This window comes from Cydia fagiglandana, chromosome 17 (assembly GCF_963556715.1).
Source record: "Cydia fagiglandana chromosome 17, ilCydFagi1.1, whole genome shotgun sequence".
NCBI classification, from domain to species: domain Eukaryota; kingdom Metazoa; phylum Arthropoda; class Insecta; order Lepidoptera; family Tortricidae; genus Cydia; species Cydia fagiglandana.
Window position 1 is genome coordinate 1,096,073 of NC_085948.1, and position 21,155 is coordinate 1,117,227.

A 21,155-nucleotide genomic window follows, 5' to 3' on the forward strand; every position below is an offset into this window, starting at 1 on the left:
CATGATATAGCGATTAAATTGACTTTCTTTATAGAACGTGTAAGGTGTTGTATTTTGAAGATGGATCTTGTCGTGGTGTGTGCTCTTGTTGGATTGGTGTGTGGAAAATCTGTGGAATCTCAGTTGGATTTGGACTATCATAACCATGTGGGTATTCCTACTGCGAAGCGGATTAAAGCCCATGAGTTGGAAATGCACCAAAGTATCAGGATTACAGGGGGAGCGCTGGCTAGGATTGGACAATATCCGTTTTTTGTAAGTACTTGAGAGTAGAAAATTAAACTAGCATAGCCTAGTTTTTATAAGCATGACAGGAAATTCAGCTACCTAAAGAGAATCTTGGCCTTAGAGGTGCCTTCGAGTAATCTTCGATATTTTTTTAATCCTTTTATGTTGGTTAGTTATTCAAGGGCAGTTTAATGTTTGAGAGCTGGAGCAAGGCCAAGCAGTTACTTTTATTCTCTTCCTCTAATAACTGAAAAATAAGAATCATTATTTTTAATAACAGAATTATAAACTCTGCCGAAAAGCATCCGGGACACAGTGTTTCAACTGCAACTTATTTGGACACATCAGATATCCACCATGGAGTCGTGCCATGGATGAGATCGTGTACTATCAACAAAACAGTCAAAATATACCTATTGCTTAACAAGGACGTGTCCAGTTATGGATTTGAGTTATCAGTGCCACCATGCATAATTGTACAGTAGCTATAAAGTCGGACTATGCCAAGTTTTTCTGCCGTCTATGCCAACGAACTATGCCAACTTGCCAAGCGATACGTAAAATATGACACTTAATTCTATGTGATATGTTTCCATTGTTCGCGCCGCTTCGCAATCGCAACGAGATCGGTCACTTAGGGCACTTTTATAGGCATCAGAGGATTCTTACAACCACGCCGCAACGTTTCGCTTCGCGTTCGCGTGTACTTCACCCTTGCGGTACGCCATGTCAGTGCAAAGCTAGCGTGGTTGGAGTGTACCTACTGCCCAAAACCAGTTGGATTTGGTATTTAGACCAGCGGTGGAACAAAAATGGGTTTTGATAACATTAAAGTTTTTTCTTTTTTGATATGTTATTGTAAGCATGTTAAATAACATTCATGTAAAAAGTTAGAAAATTCTAGGTGGAGCGTTCGGCCATATTTAAATATTTCAATTTTTGCTAAATAACTATGTAAATATAAAATTAAAGTTACAAAAAACTTTAACATATTCAATAACACTTTAATTTATTCACAATATTCGGTTTTTAGAAATCTGGAACAGCTGCTTTCTGGTGAACGTAAAAACACGAATTATTATGTAAATACAGAATTAGAGTAGCTGATATTGCAAAATTACGATATTACCTATCAACTTAGTATACATGTAAAAAGTTAGAAATGTAGACAATGTGCTTGTCTAGATATTGATTTCTGGTTAAGCAGTATAGCCAATATTGAATTAAAGTTTGTAGAGTTAATACTACACGGTCATAATAAAGATCTTACTTCTCACACAAAAGATTAGAAATATAAAATCACGGCGACACTAAATACTGATACGTAAGTATGCATTCCGAGCTTATATTAAGTTACATTTCAAACGCGCGGCGTTTTCGCGCGCCGCGCTGTGCGCCGGGGCAGGAGGCAGCGATCGACGGTCGCGGGCTAGCGGTTAGCGCGGTGACCTTAAAAATACGCAAAGCGTTTATAAAATTATTATCAATGGTAAACAGTTATTTTACACAGTACACTAATGGAAACTTACCTTTCCTTATTTATTTCTATATGTACTAGGGATTGCCCGCGGTTTCGTTTACGTAGAATTCGTTATCGTGTCAAGTATAGAAATAATAGATACATTTGAAAATTAATTTAGGTGCATTGTCATACAGATAACTACCCTTGTTAAAGTATTCTTCAAATTCAATACACAGGTGTCATTTCAATACAATTTTGCGTAATTTGGCGCTTTTAGATTATAAATGACTAGCGCCATATATTTTTTAAGAGCGATCATCTCCGATAATATTTACTTTATCATAAAATCAATTTCAAACTAACGATATTTATCATTTTAAAGTCAATATTAACAACCAACTGATCCAATTTACCTACGGAAACAACTCAAAATTTGCATCAAATTAAATGCCACTTTTCTTATCCGTTTGGAACAATCAAGAGGGCCTTTACGAGCTGATGTGATGAAAATTTTATTTAACCTTCGTCCCTCGAAACCTTCACTACGCTCAAGGTTCAATTTTACGAACCACTCGCTACGCTCGTGCTTCAATTTTAGAATGTTTGAATTTGTGAATGTACTTCCTGCCTCGCACAGCCAAACTGTGGAATGAACTGTCCGATACGACCTTCAAACCTTAAAAGACCCCCATCTTAAACGCGCGTCGGCAACGCGCTTGCAACCCTTATGGTGTTGCGGGTGTCTATGGGCGGCGGTAATCGCTAACCACCAGGTGATCCGTCTGCTCGTTTGCCTTCTATTTAATAAAAAAAAATGTTTCGCTTGTTTGGGTATCAATATTAGCACGAGCGGTTAATCAACAACTTTTCCCCTTGTAAAACAAATAAGGTAGGTAAGTGCAGGCATATGAGGCCCGGCGGGTAACAAGGCCCAGCATTCAAAAATAACAGTTGCTCCCTATTATTCCCAATTATTCTGAATTTGTACTTGTTGCTAAGAAGGCCCACTGTCAGTGCAGGTAAAAAGGTTCAGTCCCGGGCCTTATTGAACGTAAGTATGAGATGAAATATAAGATTAAAATATTTTAAGATAATTTTGAATATTTTTAATCTCTTATTAATAAGGTCGATTTGAAGAAACTTCTATAAAATTATGACTTATAAATAACACTTGCACTGCGTGGGCTGTCAAAATTGCTGCAGACTTTTCTTGGTCTAACTCTAATAATTTATCACTTGCTTTATTGACCTAAAGACGTTTATAGAATCAAAAAGTCTAATAACATTGAGGCACTTATACTTTTTAAAGGCAGTAACTATTTACAAGTGACTTTTTTTGTTAATACATAGGTAGGTATTTACGATAGAAGTGCGAAAAATAGATATTTTGCAACGAGTGACAAATTTTAACACACGGCCAAAGGGAGTGTTTTAATGTGCTTATTATAGCACCGGTGTCGTAATGTAGCACCAGATGTACTGTCAAAATTATGTTAAAAGATAATACTTATTTGATACGAATAAATATTTATACTGTAAAAAATTATCCCACCAAACACATTTTCATGTAAATTGTTGCTAAGACGAAACCATAAGACTCGCACTGTCAAAAAGTTGTCAGATCTCTTGTCGAGCCAAGCTTCAAACTCTACAAGCCCTAACTTCACTAACTCTACACCTTAGTCAAAATATGTGGCTTGGCTGTTTCGCTACCGCCACATGGGCATAAGGTGAAAAATTTATTAAATTCATTATTTTTAGGGTTCCGTACCTCAAAAGGAAAAATACTGAACCCTTATAGGATCACTCGTGTGTCTGGCTGTCCGTCTGTCACAGCCTATTGTGGATCATGGAACGCTCATTTTGAAATTAGAACACTATGGTCTGTCAGTAAATGCCCTAAACTTTATGTCTTCTTACCTTAGCAACAGAACACAAACAGTTGTTGTAAACAAAACCCGGTCTAGCGGTACTGTAGTCCAATTAGGAGTGCCACAAGGTTCTATTTTGGGTCCATTCCTGTTTTTGGTTTATATAAATGATTTGCCATGTGTAGTAGAAAATCTTTGTGAAATTGTTCTTTTTGCTGATGACACATCATTACTTTTTAAGGTTGATCGTAAATCTACCGATTACAGTGTAATTAACAGCACACTCGTTAATGTACTAAACTGGTTTACTATGAACAATTTGCTTCTTAATGCTAAGAAAACTAAATGCATTCGATTTTCTTTGCCGAATGTTAAACCAGTCGATACTAAGATACTTTTGAATAATGAATGCTTAGAGATGGTAGATAAAGCACTGTTTCTTGGTTTAACATTGGACAAAAATCTACAATGGAGTCCTCATATAAGAACACTAGCAAACAAATTAAGTTCGGCCGCTTACGCTGTGAGGAGAATTAGACAATTGACTAATGTTGAGACAGCTCGCCTTGTTTATTATAGTTATTTTCATAGTGTAATGTCATATGGTATTCTGGTTTGGGGCAAAGCAGCTGACATACAGACTATATTTGTCTTACAAAAGAGAGCCATTCGTTCTATATATAATTTAAGGGTGCGTGAATCATTAAGAGAACTTTTTAAAGAAATTAATATTTTAACTGTAGCTTCCCAATACATATATGATAGTATTATTTATGTTGTTAAGAATCTAGACTCCTTCACTAAGAATTCTGATGTCCATAACTATAATACTAGAAATAAAAATAAGCTTGCTATCAGAAAGTTTCGTGTTCGTAAAGTACAGAAGTCATTCGTTGGGCAATGCATTCATTTTTATAACAAGTTACCTGAGGATGCTTTAAGATTACCCTTTCCAGCTCTTAAGAATTACTTAAAAAAGTCATTGATGTTGAAGGCTTATTACAGAGTCGAGGACTACTTGACAGACAAACATGCATGGTCCAAACCATAAACTGTAATAACGACAAGTAGCAATTAAAAACATTGTATTATGTGTAGAGTTAAAGGTGACTCAGCTCAGGTAAGAAAGCACATCAAATTGTATGAAAGCATCTCATAACAATCAGTTAGATTCATATAATATGTATTCTCATTTCTTTTATTGATTTTATTTTCTTTTCCTTTTGTAAGATTTGATTTGTTTTCTGAAAGAGCTACGTATTTGTGATTTCATGTGCATATATGTTTATTTTTTATATCAAATTCTATAAAGTTATGTACTCACTGAGTATAATTGCATGAATTCTATAGTAATTTAAATTGTATTAATTACTCGTAATGCATGTTAATTATAAGATGTAATAATGTTTTGAAAAGATGTGTCCCGCCGAGTTTGTTGCCGGTCCCATATTGGGATACCCTCCTCCAATTGAGGGGGGATTTAAATCTTCTCGGGGCAGAGGTGTACGGTTGGAGCCGGTAAAGGTTTATTTGACGTTCATAAGCGCATTGTAATATGCCTACTTGAATAAACTATTTTTTATCTTTTTATCTTTTTATCTTTTATTTGCTCCGTAACTACTGCACCAATAAGTTGAAATTTGGTATACACATGTAAGTCTATAACCCAAGAACATACATGTAAAGTAAATAATAGAAATTCAAATAAAGGGGTCACTTTTGAGATGAATGATAAATAGAAGAAAAAAACACTATATCTTGTTATATATCAAATTAAGGGGCTCATTGTGAGAACCTCAGATATTTTTTTTAATAATTTTAAAATAAATAGTTTAGAAGTTATTTAAGAAAATACGCAAAAAATGACCATTCCCCCCCCTTATCTCCGAAACTACTGGGTCTAAAATTATGAAAAAAATACACATATTAGCTCTTTTCCTATAGATGCCAGAAAAACCTATTAGAAATGTGCAGTCAAGCGTGAGTCGGACTTAAGTACCTAGTTTTCCGATCCCTACGGGTTTTTTAAAGACATTTTACTCACTTTTCTCTAAAAAAAAATATATTGTTAAAATTGTGTAATGTACGGAACCCTTGGAACGCGAGTCCGACTCGCATTTGGGCGGTTTTTGTATTATACTTACAATAGTTCTTGTAGAAACGAAACGACCAAGCCATATACTTTTGGTGTAGAGCTAGTAAAGTTAGAGGGCTTGTAGAGTTAGAAGCTTGGCAAGAGATCTGATAACTTTTTGACAGTGGTTTCGTTTGGGCAACATTTTACATCAAAATGTTTTTAGTGGGATTTCACTTCTTTTTGTAAGATGCTTATGACAATCTTCCATGCCCTAATTTAAAGGGTTGGGGGTGATTTACTATTAAAAATCCTGAAATAAGTATCTGGGGGCATCTGTTACACAATGTACTTCTTACTGATTCCCTATATAAACCCTTCACCCCATAAGGGTAAACTTTGGGGTTGAAATCTGCCTTCACCCCGTAAGGGTAAACTTTGAGGTTGAAATCTATTCTATATCCTTCCCCATAACAATACCTATCTACATACCAAATTTCAACTAAATCGGTTCAGCGATTATTGATTCCCCATACAAAATTAAACCCCCTGTTCATCCCCTTAGGGATAAAAAATTAATTTCAAGTTTTTGAATTTATTTGTTGTTTGTGTACTAAAACTATCTTACATACCAAATTTCAGCTTCTTAGAGGACTTCAGGAAGTACCCGGTATTGATGATCATCAAGTGAGTGAGTCAGTGACGAAATCGAAGTTTTTAGATATGAATAAAATCTAAAGTATAAGAGCTATGCAATTGATATGCTTAATAAGTCCGAGAACTTTGTTTATCTGGTATAATCCAACCCCAAGTTATGAGGGTTCCAAAACACGACGAAGCGCTTCGAGAAAAGGTAGATAGTGCCCTTATGCTTTGCTCGTCTGCCGTGCCCCCAGATGTTAAAAGATGATACTACTGTAAGTAATAAAGATTTATGTTTAGTTACCTACTATTTTCGCGTAAACTAGACAATTTTTATATCTTTAGTTATTAAGGCCCAAAATAATTATTTTCACTTATTATAAATAAATCCTCCTGTTATGAAGTATCAAATATTGTTATTTGTATATGTATAACTCTTAAGTTAAAAACAATAAAATCTGTTATTACCTACTGTCGAAATGATTATTTTTTGCGGGATTAAGTAATACACTGCTAGTGTTCAATAAGGCCCATAATAGGACTTTTAAGGTATATTTTCCAAGAGTATCGTAATATTTTTATAACTATTTTGGTATAATGAAGAAACTTAAATAAATGAGAAACCTATTTGAGTGAGTTTTTCATACTTCATATCCTGTTTATTAAAAAAAACCATTTTAATTTAAGGTGGGCTCTATCTATATAGGCATATACGGCCCACACGGAATATACAATAAGGTAAGTGGCCTCACTTACCTTATTGTATATTCAGGATGTATACCGTGTAATATTGAGCAGTTGGTTTATAATATACATATTATGATATTGACCTTGAATAGGACAGGACATGACAATAGGAACCAGAAATAGGTATAGTTGGTCAAACCATTTGTCAGTAAATAAAAACAAAAAAACTATATTCATCCTTTTCTTTTGGGTGCTAGTACTAGTGTAAGTCAAAGATAGTATGATGATTCTCTCTGTCTATGTTTGAAATGAGACATTCCTTTGACAAAAAACCATTTTAATTTGACAAAAGACCAAAAAAAACCATTTTAATTTAAGGTGGGCTCTATCTATATAGGCATATACGGCCCACACGGAATATACAATAAGGTAAGTGGCCTCACTTACCTTATTGTATATTCAGGATGTATACCGTGTAATATTGAGCAGTTGGTTTATAATATACATATTATGATATTGACCTTGAATAGGACAGGACATGACAATAGGAACCAGAAATAGGTATAGTTGGTCAAACCATTTGTCAGTAAATAAAAACAAAAAAACTATATTCATCCTTTTCTTTTGGGTGCTAGTACTAGTGTAAGTCAAAGATAGTATGATGATTCTCTCTGTCTATGTTTGAAATGAGACATTCCTTTGACAAACTATGTATAGTAAAAAATAGTTGTGAATATTTTGTACATTTTTATTACAATATTAGTCAAGATAATGAAATATAGCTGGTCAAGCAAATCTTGTCACAAAAAAAAGGCGCGAAACACAAATTTTCTATGGGACGATATCCCTTCGCGCCTACATTTTTCAAATTTGCCGCCTCTTTCTACTGCCAAGATCTGATTGACCAGCTGTAGGTATTTTTACGTAATAAGATATTTTAATTTCACGTAATGTCCGCATCTAATTTATATATGTGCACGGTAAACAAACAAATGAATGATAAGAAAAGACAGACAGTGTTACTGAGCGGGAGGTGGGGCGAGGGGCGAAGTATAGGTAGGCTATGATAGGCTCTCGAGCGCCGCGCCGGCGACTGACGAACCAGCGCGACGTATGTATGAATTTCGCGCCTTTTTAACTAGATTTTACTATTACAATGCAAGCTACACGCAGAAATTTCTTACTTTCCATAATATGGCTGCGTATATTATTTTATAGTAATAGACTTATTTTTACAGACTCTAATTCAATATTGGATCTTATAGGACAAAAAACGCATATTAATTCTAGAGCATATATCTTATTCTTCTAGCTTTTTAGCGTGCCTATTAACTTAAAAAATGAGATATGTTGTTGTGGATTTATTAAACTTTAATTCAATATCAACAAAATAATAAGCTAATTTGTAGTTTGACAAAGAAGCACGTTAAAAAAATTTCTAATAATTTTACATTATAAAGCGTCATACATATTATAAACAATGGAACTTAAACATTGCACTTTAATTCAATATTAAAAAATCATTACTAAAAATATATAAATACCTAATTTATATCTAACGCTCGTTCTAACTTTTCATCATATATTGCAAATATGCTTAAAAATATGTCCCATATCAGATAAGTATCACTTTTTCAACTTTAGAATTATCAAAACTTATAGTGCAAAAATCCGGTCCCACTATTGAGCTATTAGTAAGTTCGGGTCATGATTTATATGGTAATCATCATCATCATCATCATCATCATCATCATTTTCGCTTTCAGTCGCCCACTGCTGAGTATAGGCCTTCCTTTCGTGTACGCCACTTATATACATGCATTTATGTGTATGGTAATATTTAGTAAGTGACATGGCATAATGTATATTGACATAATCTGTCAAACTGTCAAATTTGTTTTTTTTTGTCAAATTTAGTGTAAAGTATTATATTTTGTCATAGTTTAGTACTAAATGTCAATGTTGGGTAATTTTTTGTAGACTGCATTTCTCATCTTAAGGGCCGGCAACGCACTTGCAGCCCCAGTGATCGCTGTGCTTATGTATTTTTGGGCGAGTTTTTGGGTTTCGTATGGGAATATTTGGTACAAAGGGACATGTTACAGTGTCCCAGTGTATATTGACATGATCTGTCAAACTGTCAAATTTGACAGTTTTTGTCAAATTTAGTGTAAGATCATATTTTGTCATGGTTAAGTACAAAATAAAATTACTTAAATATTATTATTGAATAGAATAGAATAGAATAGAATAGGTAATTATATGGTAATCATCATCATCATCATTTTCGCTTTCAGTCGCCCACTGCTGACCTATAGGCCTCTCTTCGTGTACGCCACTTATATACATGCATTTATGTGTATGGTAATATTTAGTACAAAGTGACATGGCATAATGTATATTGACATAATCTGTCAAACTGTCAAATTTGTTCGTTTTTGTCAAATTTAGTGTAAAGTATTATATTTTGTCATAGTTTAGTACTAAATGTCAATGTTGGGTAATTTTTTGTAGACTGCATTTCTCATCTTAAGGGCCGGCAACGCACTTGCAGCCCCAGTGATCGCTGTGCGTATGTATTTTTGGGCGAGTTTTTGGGTTTCGTATGGGAATATTTGGTACAAAGGGACATGTTACAGTGTCCCAGTGTATATTGACATGATCTGTCAAACTGTCAAATTTGACAGTTTTTGTCAAATTTAGTGTAAGATCATATTTTGTCATGGTTAAGTACAAAATAAAATTAATTAAATATTATTATTGAATAGAATAGAATAGAATAGGTAATTATATGGTAATCATCATCATCATCATTTTCGCTTTCAGTCGCCCACTGCTGACCTATAGGCCTCTCTTCGTGTACGCTACTTATATACATGCATTTATGTGTATGGTAATATTTAGTACAAAGTGACATGGCATAATGTATATTGACATAATCTGTGAAACTGTCAAATTTGTTTTTTTTTTGTCAAATTTAGTGTAGAGTATTATATTTTGTCATAGTTTAGTACTAAATGTCAATGTTGGGTAATTTTTTGTAGACTGCATTTCTCATCTTAAGGGCCGGCAACGCACTTGCAGCCCCAGTGATCGCTGTGCGTATGTATTTTTGGGCGAGTTTTTGGGTTTCGTATGGGAATATTTGGTACAAAGGGACATGTTACAGTGTCCCAGTGTATATTGACATGATCTGTCAAACTGTCAAATTTGACAGTTTTTGTCAAATTTAGTGTAAGATCATATTTTGTCATGGTTAAGTACAAAATAAAATTAATTAAATATTATTATTGAATAGAATAGAATAGAATAGGTAATTATATGGTAATCATCATCATCATCATTTTCGCTTTCAGTCGCCCACTGCTGACCTATAGGCCTCTCTTCGTGTACGCTACTTATATACATGCATTTATGTGTATGGTAATATTTAGTACAAAGTGACATGGCATAATGTATATTGACATAATCTGTCAAACTGTCAAATTTGTTCGTTTTTGTCAAATTTAGTGTAAAGTATTATATTTTGTCATAGTTTAGTACTAAATGTCAATGTTGGGTAATTTTTTGTAGACTGCATTTCTCATCTTAAGGGCCGGCAACGCACTTGCAGCCCCAGTGATCGCTGTGCTTATATATTTTTGGGCGACTTTTTGGGTTTCGTATGGGAATATTTGGTACAAAGTGACATGTTATAGTGTCCCAGTGTATATTGACATGATCTGTCAAACTGTCAAATTTGACAGTTTTTTTGTCAAATTTAGTGTAAGATCATATTTTGTCATGGTTAAGTACAAAATAAAATTACTTAAGTATTATTGTTGACAGATACTGTCAAATGGGATGTTGTTTGACAGAATCTGTAAGAATCTTGAAAGTTGAAAGTTTTTTAATAAATATGGATCTTGCTTACGCAGCGTCTTATGTAGGCGAACATCGCGCGATCCCGAAGCGAAACGGCGGGACGCGGCGCGAGGCGGCTCAATCAATCCTTTGATGCCCATAGAAGTGTCCTATGTAAGCGATCTCGTTGTGACCGCGGTGCGGCGCGATTAGATGAATGCTGATGGTCCTCGTTATTATGCTCAAGGCATTAGTCTTAAATAGTAGGTACTTAAGATAAGGTGTTGTATAGTAATCAAAGTGAATGAGGTTCAGTCGGCACGCGTTGATGTCTTTTTAAATTTTGTTTGTTTCATAGGAGTTTCTTTAGGAAATTTTGTTTTTAGGGTTCCGTACCCAAAGGGTAAAACGGGATCCTATTACTAAGACTCCGCTGTCCGTCCGTCCGTCCGTCCGTCCGTCACCAGGCTGTATCTCACGAACCGTGATAGCTAGACAGCTGATATTTTCACAGTTGACGTATTTCTGTTGCCGCTATAACAACAAATACTAAAAACATAATAAAATAAAGATTTAAGTGGGGCTCCCATACAACAAACGTCATTTTTGACCGAAGTTAAGCAACGTCGGGTGGGGTCAGTACTTGGATGGGTGACCGTTTTTTTAGATAATGGTACGGAACCCTTCGTGTGCGAGTCCGACTCGCACTTGGCCGGTTTTATTTAATTTTTTGCAGGTGGCCCTACAGCAAGCCATACGGCCAAATGTAACAATTAACCAACCATCAAACAAATGTGTATAGGCCCAACCACGGCCCAACCAAAACCACCACCGTTGAATAATTGTATGATTTATTTAAATAGGCCCAACGAAAAAATTACTCTAATGGCCCTCTGTTGGGAATCTTCGGGAGGGCCTTTGTCGAGGGCCCTCCAGCAAATCGTACGGCCAAATGTAACAATTAACCAACCATCAAACAATGAGTATAGGCCCAACCACGGCCCAACCAAAACCACCACCGTTGAATAATTGTATGATTTATTTAAATAGGCCCAACGAAAAAATTACTCTTATGGCCCTCTGTTGGGAATCTTCGTGAGGGCCTTTGTCGAGGGCCCTCCAGCAAATCGTACGGCCAAATATAACGGTTGCCCAACTAATACGTAAACAAAGGCCCAACAAAATCCCTACAAGAAAATGCTATTAGGGAAGTAGGTATAGCGCCTGGATAATGCTAACAGCAATCATTCAATTCGCGCATTACTCACTTCAATTATTACCCAACAAACAATTAGGCGACACTTAGCACTTATTTTATCACCTAAAGACATATAACGGCTGTAGAATAGCTATATACTCTAAGCTTACAGGCTCTGGTGACATCAAGGTCTTTAAGAGGTCCATGTATAGCTTTAAGATCCACAGTAGCCGTTTTGGCCGCTATAATGGATCTTAAGCAGCTAGTGTTATAGCTCAAAGTGAATTCTACCACCTTAACATCTATATGAGTAATAAGCAGCTGCAATTTTCACTTAAGGTTCTAAACAGGCGATAAAAACTCTTTTATAGCTCCGTTACTCGCAACCGCTTCTTAACTCTCTTGTCTCACTTACAGTCGAAAAGAGAAGTTATGAGTCACTTTTATAGATCATGTAGTCGCAGACGGGCGTTATTCAATACCTTAGTACATCTTATAGTGTTATTAGAGTCTTACTTACAACCTAAGCCTATAGCGCCATGTTAATATGACCGATGAATCAATAAGCAAAACAAAAACTGTTAATTAGAACGTAAATACTTAATAAAAATCGATACTTTTACTCAATATAGACATAATGTTAGTATTGTTGTATTTAAAACCGGACTTCACGTATATTGTGTAATTTTGCGAAAATTAAATACGGTGGACCACAATTTAAAAAATATTATATTCAGATAAATATGCAAAGGATCAGAGGCCCTTCAAAATTTTGTTAGTAATACCTATAGTTATTGACAGTGTAATTAATTTCGCCATCATAAATCCGCAGATAACACCGGCATCAGTGAACTAAAATAATTATTTGCTTTTATTTATCCGCCATTACATTTCACTTCAAGCTGTCACAGTGCAAGCTTACAAATAATAATACAAAATGGAAACATCTGCAACCAAAGCAGGCAGGGCTAAGGAAAAAATGTGCAATTACCTTCTTGAGTGTTACAAATATTGACTTTAAATGCTAATATACCATCTAAAGCTGAATGTATCATCTATATAGCTCTACACTACTACTCAAACAGTTAGTAGTCGCTTATTTGGCACCCTTTTAAATCCTAAGTTGTTAATCAACGCTATTACAGCACTACTTTAGCGCTCTTCTACTACAACAGTTTGTAGTCACCTATATGCAACCCATATAGCTCCTAAAGAATTAATTAACACTAATGTAGCTCCACTATACCGCTCTTCCCTAATAGCATTTTCTTGTAGGGATTTTGTTGGGCCTTTGTTTACGTATTAGTTGGGCAACCGTTATATTTGGCCGTACGATTTGCTGGAGGGCCCTCGACAAAGGCCCTCCCGAAGATTCCCAACAGAGGGCCATAAGATTAATTTTTTCGTTGGGCCTATTTAAATAAATCATACAATAATTCAACGGTGGTGGTTTTGGTTGGGCCGTGGTTGGGCCTATACACATTTGTTTGATGGTTGGTTAATTGTTACATTTGGCCGTACGATTTGCTGGAGGGCCCTCGACAAAGGCCCTCCCGAAGATTTCCAACAGAGGGCCATTAGAGTAATTTTTTCGTTGGGCCTATTTAAATAAATCATACAATTATTCAACGGTGGTGGTTTTGGTTGGGCCGTGGTTGGGCCTATACACATTTGTTTGATGGTTGGTTAATTGTTACATTTGGCCGTATGGCTTGCTGTAGGGCCAACTGCAAAAAAATAAAAAAGGGCAATTTTTTCGTTGTGCTTCTGTTTGCAAATTCAACAATTACCCAACGACAAGTCAGGTAGGTCGGTAGGTAGTCGTGCACCAGGTTGAAGGCCCAACACAGCTTGTCCCACAAAGGGCCAACATTGTAACTTTAACGTTGGGCCTTGTGTAGGATTCTTACAATACTACCGTAGGTAAATAGTTGTGTAATTTATAGTGTGCCTACAGTCTAATTATGTAATGGGCTTTTGTTTACGAGTCCTACAGTTACCCTACGTTAAGTAAGTGGTTGTGTAATACGACGTTGGGCCTTTGCTGATAAATATTACAATTACACTACGGTAGGCATTGGTTGTATCCACATGAAGGCCCTAGGCAGCAGTTGTCGTTAATCTTCTCTGTATCGTTCCAATTTTAGTATATGTACTGCCGAAGCAAGTACACTTACTTTACACTCTAATTTGTATATATACTAACCGCACTTCGAAACTTCGTAAGCGAGATTTATGTTTCTTGAGATTTAAATTGAGAAAATGTTGGTAAAATACAATTTTTTAAATTTATGTATAAATTTTATAGTTATAGCTATTAGATTAATAAGTTACTTTAAAAAAATATTATGATTATATCCGGAATAATCGAGAAAATAACTATAACTTCGATGTTTGGAGACAGTAACGCCATCTAGTGACGCCACAAGCAAACTCAACTGATATTGTTGGGCATCAGTACCACAGCCAATGTTGGTAAATGCGATATTTGTGCTCACTGGGCCAACGAATGTTATCGTTGTTTAGCCACCGGTACCAAAATACACAAAGGCCCATTCTTAGGCGTCAGTGCCACAGCCAATGTTGGTAAATACGATATTTGTCATCATTGGGCCATCGGATGATATCTTTGACTAGCCAACGTTACCAAAATACACAAAGGCCCATTGTTGGGCATCCGTGCCACAGCCAATGTTGGTAAATGCGGTATTCGTCACCATTGGGCCAAAGAATGTTATCGTTGTTTAGCGAACGGTAGCAAAATACACAAAGACCCATTGTTAGGCCTCAATGCTACAGCCAATGTTGGTAAATGCGATATTTGTCGTCATTGGGTCATCGTATGATATCATTGATTAGCCAACGTTACCAAAATAAACAAAGGCCCGTTGTTGGGCATGAGTGCCACATCCAATGTTGGTAAATGCGATATTTGTCATTATTGGGCCATCGGATGATATCGTTGATTAGCCAACGTTACCAAAATACACAAAGGCCCATTGTTGGGCACCAATGCTACAGCCAATGTTGGTAAATGCAATATTTGTCGTCATTGGGCCATCGGATGATATCGTTGATTAGCCAACGTTACCAAAATAAACAAAGGCCTATTGTTGGGCATCAGTGCCACAGCCAATGTTGGCAAATGCGATATTTGTCATCATTGGGCCATCGGATGATATCGTTGATTAGTCAACGTTACCAAAATACACAAAGGCCCGTTGTTGGGCATCAATGCTACAGCCAATCTTGGTAAATGCGATATTTGTCGTCATTGGGCCATCGGATGATATCGTTGATTAGCCAACGTTACCAAAATAAACAAAGGCCCATTGTTGGGCATCAGTGCCACAGCCAATGTTGGTAAATGCGATTTTTGTCATCATTGGGCCATCGGATGATATCGTTGATTAGCCAACGTTACCAAAATACACAAAGGCCCATTGTTGGGCATCAATGCTACAACTGATCTTGGTAAATGCGATATTTGTCGTCATTGGGCCATCGGATGATATCGTCGATTAGCCAACGTTACCAAAATAAACAAAGGCCCATTGTTGGGCATGAGTGCCACAGCCAATGTTGGTAAATGCGATTTTTGTCATCATTGGGCCATCGGATGATATCGTTGATTAGCCAACGTTACCAAAATACACAAAGGCCCATTGTTGGGCATCAATGCTACAACTGATGTTGGTAAATGCGATATTTGTCGTCATTGGGCCATCGGATGATATCGTCGATTAGTCAACGTTACCAAAATACACAAAGGCCCGTTGTTGGGCATCAATGCTACAGCCAATCTTGGTAAATGCGATATTTGTCGTCATTGGGCCATCGGATGATATCGTTGATTAGCCAACGTTACCAAAATAAACAAAGGCCCATTGTTGGGCATCAGTGCCACAGCCAATGTTGGTAAATGCGATTTTTGTCATCATTGGGCCATCGGATGATATCGTTGATTAGTCAACGTTACCAAAATACACAAAGGCCCGTTGTTGGGCATCAATGCTACAGCCAATCTTGGTAAATGCGATATTTGTCGTCATTGGGCCATCGGATGATATCGTTGATTAGCCAACGTTACCAAAATAAACAAAGGCCCATTGTTGGGCATCAGTGCCACAGCCAATGTTGGTAAATGCGATTTTTGTCATCATTGGGCCATCGGATGATATCGTTGATTAGCCAACGTTACCAAAATACACAAAGGCCCATTGTTGGGCATCAATGCTACAACTGATGTTGGTAAATGCGATATTTGTCGTCATTGGGCCATCGGATGATATCGTCGATTAGCCAACGTTACCAAAATAAACAAAGGCCCATTGTTAGGCATCAGTGCCACAGCCAATGTTGGTATATGCGATATTTGTCATCATTGGGCCATCGGATGATATCGTTGACTAGCCAACATTACCAAAATACACAAAGGCCCATTGTTGGGCATCCGTGCCACAGCCAATGTTGGTAAATGCGATGGTGGGCCAATACAAAATAATGTTGGCTACGGAACGAACCTCATCCCAACGTTTTCCCTACCGTTGGCACCGTGGGCCCCAACGAAAATGCTACTAGGGTTATGTCTCTTTTTTTATCCGCTAACCCTACTATAGCACTGTTATAAATGTTATGGTGATAAAATTTGTGCCCAATCCGGGGTTAAAACGGGGTTATAGCCGGCTATAACTCCTATTTTTAGAGCACTAACAACACCTAAAGAGTAAATAGGCGCTTATATAAATCTCTTCTAACCCTTAAATTTAGCGCCTAATGTTAGTTGGGTAGGCAATTCCACTCTTTCAATTGCACTCCCCTTTGCAGAGCGCAAAGGGGAGTGGAATCTTCAGGGATGATTTCCGACATAAAACTATTCTATATGTCCTTCCCCGGGACTCAAACTATCTTTATACCAAATTTCAACTAAATCTGTTCAGCGGCTTAAGCGTGAAGAGGTAACAGACAGACAGACATACGCCTTTATAATATTATATATTATAATTATATTATATATTTATATTTTTTATAAGCATGACATATATTTATTATATAATTATTATAAGTATGAATGTTAGGTTGACAGTTGACCGAATGTTCCCCTCTCCTTTCCAGGGCGGTATCCTAATCACGATGATCGACAACTCCCAATCCGTCTGCGGGTCCACGTTACTCAGCAACACGCGAGCCGTCACCGCCGCTCACTGCTGGCGAACCAACTTCTCCCAAGCCAAGCTCTTCACCGTCATCTACGACTCCATCTTTCTGTTCTCTGGAGGCACCAGGGTTTCCACCAGCGACGTTGAAGTGCATGAGGACTACAATGCGTCCACGATTTCTAATGATATCGCTATCATCAAGCATGCCTGGGTGGATTTCAACAGTAAGTAGGTAACTTTAGATGAACCGAACCAAATCAAACCAGGGCGGTATCCTAATCACGATGATCGACAACTCCCAATCCGTCTGCGGGTCCACGTTACTCAGCAACACCCGAGCCGTCACAGCCGCTCATTGCTGGCGAACCAACTTCTCCCAAGCCAAGCTCTTCACCGTCATCTACGACTCCATCTTTCTGTTCTCTGGAGGCACCAGGGTTTCCACCAGCGACGTTGAAGTGCATGAGGACTACAATGCGTCCACGATTTCTAATGATATCGCTATAATCAAGCATGCCTGGGTAGATTTCAACAGTAAGTAGGTAACTTTAGATGAACCGAACCAAATCAAACCAGGGCGGTATCCTAATCACGATGATCGACAACTCCCAATCCGTCTGCGGGTCCACGTTACTCAGCAACACGCGAGCCGTCACAGCCGCTCACTGCTGGCGAACCAACTTCTCCCAAGCCAAGCTCTTCACCGTCATCTACGACTCCATCTTTCTGTTCTCTGGAGGCACCAGGGTTTCCACCAGCGACGTTGAAGTGCATGAGGACTACAATGCGTCCACGATTTCTAATGATATCGCTATCATCAAGCATGCCTGGGTAGATTTCAACAGTAAGTAGGTAACTTTAGATGAACCGAACCAAATCAAACCAGGGCGGTATCCTAATCACGATGATCGATCACTCCCAATCCGTCTGCGGGTCCACGTTACTCAGCAACACCCGAGCCGTCACAGCCGCTCATTGCTGGCGAACCAACTTCTCCCAAGCCAAGCTCTTCACCGTCATCTACGACTCCATCTTTCTGTTCTCTGGAGGCACCAGGGTTTCCACCAGCGACGTTGAAGTGCATGAGGACTACAATGCGTCCACGATTTCTAATGATACTCGTATTGCTATCATTAAGCATGCCTGGGTAGATTTCAACAGTAAGTAGGTAACTTTAGATCAGCGGTCGGCATCCTGCGGCCCGCGGGCCGCATGCAGCTCGTGAACCTGTCACTTGCGGCCCGAGTGCCGCCTTGGCTATTTTGTATGTAATAGTGATAAACGACAATGTCTCATAAAGTCATAAATATTAACAAAGTACGGCCCGCATCACCTCCGTTAACTACTATGTGGCCCTTGGCTGCTAAAAGGTTGCCGACCGCTGCTTTAGATGAACCGAACCAAATCAAACCAAACCGCGTAGCGTGTTCGAACCTTGGCTCATACTAGTTTCTTAAAATTATCTACGAAATATCATTCTGATAATTTTATTTAGGTAAGTACCGTAAAATGGGGTGAGTTGGGTGAAATTTGACTTTCAAACCTCGATAAAATTTTATTTTTACATGTGAAAACTGAATGGTGTATATAATAAGTCGTTCGGACGTTTGTATTTTATTTTGGGTAGTTCCATTTCATAACTTCGACGATAAAGAGGAAAACCCACCTCACCTCGTAGTGCCTCGTATTTGGGGTGAGAGGGTTTTTCATACGAAGGTGATTTTGGAAGATTGTTGGATCGATTTTTTTTATGCGTATTACTATAGCCCCATTTTAAATTGGAATACATTATTTTTGTAGCAGTAGCCTTAAAATCCCTTCTCACCCCCCTCTCAAACCTTCTCTCCCCATTCATAACCCAACTCTCCCCGCGAAACCTACTCACCCCGTTTTACGGTATTAACCGTTTTTCGGTAAAAGAAAACGTGAGGAAATCGGACTAGTCCCAATAAAGACGTTATAGACCGGTGACTCTCAGTGACCCACCCACAGTGACCCTCCATTACCAAATTTTTGATCTAACTTGAGGATTACATGTGTTCCAGGTGCCATACATTCCATCCCCATCGCCATTGGTGAAGACTCCTATGTCGGCCAATGGGCTCAGGCAGTAGGCTTCGGCAGAACCAGTGATAGTCGTAAGTAAAGACTAACGATTTTTACCTTCATTTCCTAACATCTTGTGACCAAGCCTTGTATACCCATGAGGAATGAAAATGGGTCAATTTACATAATTGTCACACAAAAGTGACTATGATAGGGTCATAAAATAGACACACAAGCGATACCTAGGTACTACTAATTTGGGACATCATCACTTAATGAAAATCATAGCCCAAAGTGATAGACGATGAAACTGATAAAAACAAAAATTGTTATCCCGAGAGAGTTTTCTCTAAGTAAGTACATATATGGATTCCAGGATTTCTAGACAAAAGGTACACACAGTTGTTCAGGACTACCTCCTATCTATATAGGCTGCTCCTTCTAACCGACAGCACCTTAGGCTGGTCCAGAAAATGCACTTTAGGTTTAGTAAAAGTTTTATGTATAGTCAAGCCATAGAGGTACAGTAACATAGAGAAGACACGGGGGAGTGGCCAAATGACCGAACGAGATACACTTATAGAACTTTCAGTAGGAGTAGCAGAGAAAGCGGTACTATTGCTTGTCCTTGTCACAGTCTCACTTTTTGTTTGTTCCCCACCTTTTTGTTAGTATGTGCGTGTAGTGTTTTTAATATTGTCGCATTGCGTATGTTTTGTCCCTCACGGAGGCACGCGCACACCACTTCTATAGGATGCTACTTCTATAAGTCAAGCTTTGAATTCTCATTTCGTCGGGTGACAAGCAAGGGTGTAAGTACTATCAAAAAATTAAAGTAACAATGCACTTTATTACACTTGTAACACGGTTTATTGTCCAATAATTTCAATGATGTTAGTTAGTGACTTTTGCTTGTCACCCGCCGATTTGATCGTTAATTGGCTTATTACGATTACAGCTATCATCCCGCACGACCGCTTCCTCTCACACGTGTTCGTGCCAGTGATAACCAATGAAGAGTGCAAACTGACCTACGGTCCCATCGTCCTTACCTCTACCCTCTGCGTGGCGACGACTGGGGGGAGAAGCACTTGTAGTGGGGATTCTGGAGGGCCGCTCGTTGTGAATAATAAGCTGGTATGTAACAATTAAGCCACCAGACAAGCAACCGACCGCCCCATAAAGTGGGACGTGACACGATCCAGAGCGGGTACCGCGAAAACCGAAATTCGCATATTGCGGGGATCTTTCTCTTTTACTCCAATGAAGGCGTAATTAGAGTGACGGAGAAAAATCCCCGCAATTTGCGAACTTCGATTTTCGCGGTTATAGCCCAGGCTCAGCAGCTGGGATGCGGAAGAGTCGTTCGAAACCCTCAAAAGGATGTCGAACGACTACACATGCATGTAATAAGAAGAGGAGGGGGGGCACGCAAAATAGGCACAATGGTTGCCGATTTGCGGAAAATGCCCAGCAAAGCTAACTATTCCATTCCATTCCATTCCATTCCATTCCATTCCATTCCATTCCATTCCATTCCATTCCATTTCTAATCGCAGCTGCATTACTGTCAATTATACTATGAAAATTGACAATGACAGCGACGCGTTCAGTACCGGTAGTGCAGCTGCGGTTAGAAATGGAATGTTACCATTAAAGTGACATTCCATTTCCAACTGCAGCTGCAATACTGTTCATTTTCTATGGAAATTGACAATGACAGCGACGCGTTTCCATAGTAAAATGAACAGTATTGCAGCTGCAGTTGGAAATGGAATGTCACTCTTAAACGTACTTATGTATTGTTTTGCAGATCGGCGTGACGTCCTTCGGTCACGCAGGCGACTGCACGCGCGGCTACCCGACTGGCTTCACGCGAGTCAACTGTTTTGCTGCCTGGATCAATGATCGTCTCTAATTATCGCTCCCAAAGTTTGCGGACTCA

At 38.2% G+C, this 21,155-nt stretch overlaps 1 protein-coding gene across 1 annotated transcript; it reads left to right on the forward strand.

Annotated features, from left to right (window-relative positions):
* The first annotated feature begins 52 nt into the window (after nt 1–52).
* Nucleotides 53–21,155, forward strand: LOC134672849 (uncharacterized). The gene is made up of 8 exons (XM_063530803.1): nt 53–255; nt 17,121–17,388; nt 17,513–17,685; nt 17,741–17,995; nt 18,051–18,324; nt 19,210–19,302; nt 20,169–20,347; nt 21,024–21,155. Exons 1-8 carry the CDS (start codon nt 61–63, stop codon nt 21,126–21,128), a joined length of 1,542 nt encoding a protein of 513 aa, XP_063386873.1. The 5' UTR covers nt 53–60; the 3' UTR covers nt 21,129–21,155.

Bases quoted from the DNA above. Each gene is read 5' to 3' on its own strand.
- LOC134672849 (XM_063530803.1), top strand. From the start codon at position 61: ATGGATCTTGTCGTGGTGTGTGCTCTTGTTGGATTGGTGTGTGGAAAA. The intron at 18,325-19,209 runs GTAAGTAGGTAA...CATGTGTTCCAG, and splicing joins TGCCTGGGTAGATTTCAACA to GTGCCATACATTCCATCCCC. The intron at 19,303-20,168 runs GTAAGTAAAGAC...TTACGATTACAG, and splicing joins CGGCAGAACCAGTGATAGTC to CTATCATCCCGCACGACCGC.